This window comes from Orussus abietinus, unplaced genomic scaffold, assembly GCF_000612105.2.
Source record: "Orussus abietinus isolate OABI.00-Male unplaced genomic scaffold, Oabi_2.0 scaffold419, whole genome shotgun sequence".
NCBI classification, from domain to species: domain Eukaryota; kingdom Metazoa; phylum Arthropoda; class Insecta; order Hymenoptera; family Orussidae; genus Orussus; species Orussus abietinus.
The window spans coordinates 1-4123 of NW_019394576.1; the positions used below are offsets into that span (position 1 = coordinate 1).

Consider the following 4123-nt stretch of genomic DNA (forward strand, 5'->3'; position numbering starts at 1 on the left):
TACATATTATAAAAGAAATGAAATCGGAGAGATCGACCTGGGATACCTGTTAGGAGCCAAAGGGTTAACGAGAACAACACCCAAGGCCAATAAATGAAACAACTCACCAAGGCAATGAGGGGTGGCGCGCTCCTCGGACTTGAGCAGACAGGGGAATCCTTTGGTGGTATTAAAATAGAAGTGCTTCTCGCAGATGACCCTTTTCAGGCCCAGGAAGTCCTGCACCCGAGTGACCTCGACGACTGGGTCGGCGATCAGTCGTTCCCCGGAGACGAAGAGGAGCTGCGACAAGGGGAAGTACTGGAGCCAGTGCTCCAGGTGTCTGGCGTAGACGCCAATCCTGAGAGGAGCCCAGGTGGTGTCCACGACTTTGGACCCGTTCAGGAAGGCCAGGTCCTCGAAGCGAGGCATCGTGACGCGCTTACTCTTCACCTGGGTGTAGTCGGAGATAGCCCTGGTCACCGGGTCCCTGACCACGACTATCAGTTTCGTTCCAGGGTTCATGTGTTGGACCCTTCTGGGAGCTTCTGTCGTCACAAAGTACGACGGCGTCTTCTCCATTGTTACTTGACCCTCCAACGTGGGAGGCATGCGGTGTCTGCAGAAAGAAGAGGATGTTAAGTCCCTACCTAACATTTTATATTAAGTAACATTAAGGTGAAGTGAAACCCCCTTCAAATTAGTCGATTCGAATGCAACACTTTTTTTTTAACACTAGGTTTACGGGCGTTTTATATATACCTGTTTCTACGAGCACCCGTCAAATTGACGGGTAAACGAAAACACGGATTTTCTTTAAAAAATCGATTTATTCAAATTAAGTCTGAATTAAACGACACTAGGCTTTACGTTTAAATGAATGATTAATAAGTGAAAAGTCCTTTTTTAAAAATTATCACGGAAATGATTGGAATGCTCGTCCTCTCATCCTCGGAGTCGGAACTAGAAAGAATGCGCATCCTTTTCTTGCTACGACACCCTTTCAAGAAGTTTTCCTCTTCACTATCCGAAGATCCTTCTATTTCTCCACTTTCAATGCAAACTTTCACTCTCATCTTCGCCTTACACTCCCTGCAACGAAGCAAATATATATGGATTGTTTATGAAATTAGCTAGTCCGTCAATTTGACGGGTTTCGTAGAGATAGGTATACTACATACAGATTTTAATAATTAGAAGGCTTAGGAAAAAATAATTGTGTGTACAAATTCTTTGGATGAAATGATTAATTTACGATACAAAAATGGTTAAAATTAATGCTACGGTTTTTTCGGTATTTCTTTTCGAAGTTTGAATTCCGTCAAATTGACGGGTCCCGTAAACCTAGTGTTAAACACGTCGAGAAACTTGATCGACGTCGATAAAGAAGATTTTCCTAAATACCTACGTTGCCGACATTGGTTTTTATATTGACAGCCGTGTCGAATTATATTGAGTACTGCACTAAATGGCATACTCTACTTGTCGTTTCCGTACATTAATTATAAATAAATCGAAGTAAAACTCCAGAAATCCTCTGGATTCGTGCTTTCTGAGGCCCTAATTGACTGCAGAGAGCCATCTGTGATTTCCAGGTCAATTAAATTTTGCAAATATTTCAAATGTCTGGTAAATATTTACAAAATGTACGATATTCATTAAATATATAGAAAATATAGGACAGATATTATATGCTACTAGGGTTACATACGTTCAATAAACATTTATATACGATTAATTTACGGATATTCCACGTTCAGCGGTGCGTGGGCAAGAGCTAACATAGGATCTGGGCTTCTATGGGAATTCTGAACTCTTTGACAATACTAATTACCTGTACCAGTGGAACCCTTTCGCGTAGTGGTGATCAAAAAAGTGAACTTCGGATCCTGCAGCTCTGATGTCGGGATGGAGCCTCAAAAATTCAAGAAGAGCCCTCGTGCCTCCTTTCTTCACGCCTATTATCAGCGCACTGGGCAATTGTCTGCTGGGCACCAAACCCTGCTGCCTTAAGATCTTGTACTTTGGAGAAGCATCGACGGTGTCCTTTAAAGAGTCGTTGCTGGTCCAGAGCGGCACCACCTGAACCTTCGCCACCTTCGCGTCCGGATTTCCTCCCACACTATCCAGCGGGATCTCCTCCACTTTGGCGACTTCCTTATCAACGGCACCAGCACTTTCCGACGAGGACATCTTCATCCTCTGCAGAGCCATCCTCCTGGAGATCCCCAGCAGACAGGAGTTGTCGTTCAGCAGGATCCACAGCACCGCCAGGAAGAAGCAACCTATGACGAAGGTCTTCTTCGTCCAGAGACTGGTCCTCAGCTCCATTGTATCTCTCCTATTGTTTCCGACTGCGGAAATGACCAGGAACTTGCATTGTTGTTCCTGATGCTGATGAGTCCTTCATTTTAGGGAGATGTCCGGTTTTCGGGATTTCGTTCTCCACCAGGACTCGAGCATCCTCTTCGACCTCGTCCTTTGCCGCACTTAAGTAAGACTATGTCAAGTTTCTAAAATCCATTTACGAATCGGTGAAGAGAATCGGTTGATGATGAAGAGTCTGTCTCATGGCCGACTTTGAGCTGAATTTGTTAGGGTTTCGAAGACCTATTTGTCTTGAGTGGGTAATGAGAAAGGGTTAATGATGAAGGACTCTTCCTTCTCCACGTGTTCCTCTTCGAGTTCATTTCACCTGAATCTGCTCCTTGGGCTTGCGAAATTCCGAGGAACTTGCATTTTACTTCCAGAAGTTCACTTTCTTCCTACTATCCACATGTCCGACTTCGCCATTTAATCTGCAATTTAAATAATATTTGTTATTATCAAAGTAACAATGGTGTTGCTACATGGAGGACTCTTTAAATTGAAAAAAATTATAGTACCAGTGTAATAGTTCTTCACCTTAAGAAGGGGTTTTCCACAATTAACGGTGAATTTCGTTAATAAAAAGAATTCTGTCGAGTCTACGTTGTTATATTTTCAACGTACAGTAATACATCACGAAGAAACCAAATTGATAAAATTTTCTAATTACATTTTTGCAGTAACTTTTTGCAATTGTTTACGTTTTTTAAATTTTTTATTTCACCATGTGAATAACCCTTATTAAGAGAATTATCTTTTATTGGAAACATTTTGCCGTATCTCTCATCGTTTGCGAGAAATAAAATGAAAACTAAAAGTCGAATAATTTTTAGGGGATGATTTCACCCCTTTGAAATGATTTTCTGCCGGAAAAAAAAATTGTTTGTAACTCATTTAGGCACGCTTTAAATATCCCCCAAGTTTCAACATTTTTTGAATTTCCGGGTTGAGGAACTTCCCTTGTTAGTTATTTTGTATTAGGGCATGTCACATCAGCTTTACGTGTCGTGCCATTTTTTTAGCCTTACGCGCGTCAGGTTAAATAAAAAACTATTTCATATAAAATACGAAGGTATTATGTACTACTTTAGTTACTCACAATTGTTGGCTATTTTTGGATTTAGTTTACAATTATTTACTACTTTTAAGAAGTAGTCTAACCGATGAAAAAATGGTTTTCACGGTTGCAACTCTTTTTTAAGAAAGTTCATGTATTCTCTTCAATAATACTTACACTAAAAAGAGACATTTTGACATAATAAAAATGCATGATGGATTTTTATACACATGTTAATTCAAATTACTGAACGTCTCGTGATTTATGATACTATAATCATCGTAACTCTTATTGCTTGCCGAAATACATCAAAAATGGATTATGTAAGTTTATCACATTCCCATTGTTACGACGCCATATTGGATGTATATAAATAGAATTATAAATCAACTTTCTTTCGGCAGTGAAAAATGTATTAGTGGCAATAATTAAAATCGAGAAGATTATATATTCAGGATAATAATTTATAGTAACGTTATTTCGTTAATTATGGAGAATGTGATGTTTATTGCTTACGAGACGCAATACAGAATGAACGAAAGCAATTGATATTCCTATGTGCAACAATATTGATCAAACAATCGTAATAGATATAAACCACGCGTAATCCCTAGTAGTACAGAACAATTTCTATATATTTGTTTGTCATCTTTGCTAAATATCTCAAGCGACAGATATAATAAAAATACATTTCTTTTATATGACGACTATTATCGGACA

At 39.4% G+C, this 4123-nt stretch overlaps 1 protein-coding gene across 1 annotated transcript; it reads right to left on the reverse strand.

The window, feature by feature from the left end:
* Positions 1-107: 107 nt before the first annotated feature.
* Positions 108-2310, reverse strand: LOC105703161 (heparan sulfate glucosamine 3-O-sulfotransferase 3B1; the record flags this gene model as incomplete). The annotated part of the gene is made up of 2 exons (XM_023432759.1): positions 1814-2310; positions 108-598 (listed from the first exon to the last, which is right to left on the reverse strand). Coding segments are annotated over exons 1-2 (988 nt in total), but the record flags the coding sequence as incomplete, so codon positions are not given.
* Between the last annotated feature and the right edge of the window lie 1813 nt (positions 2311-4123).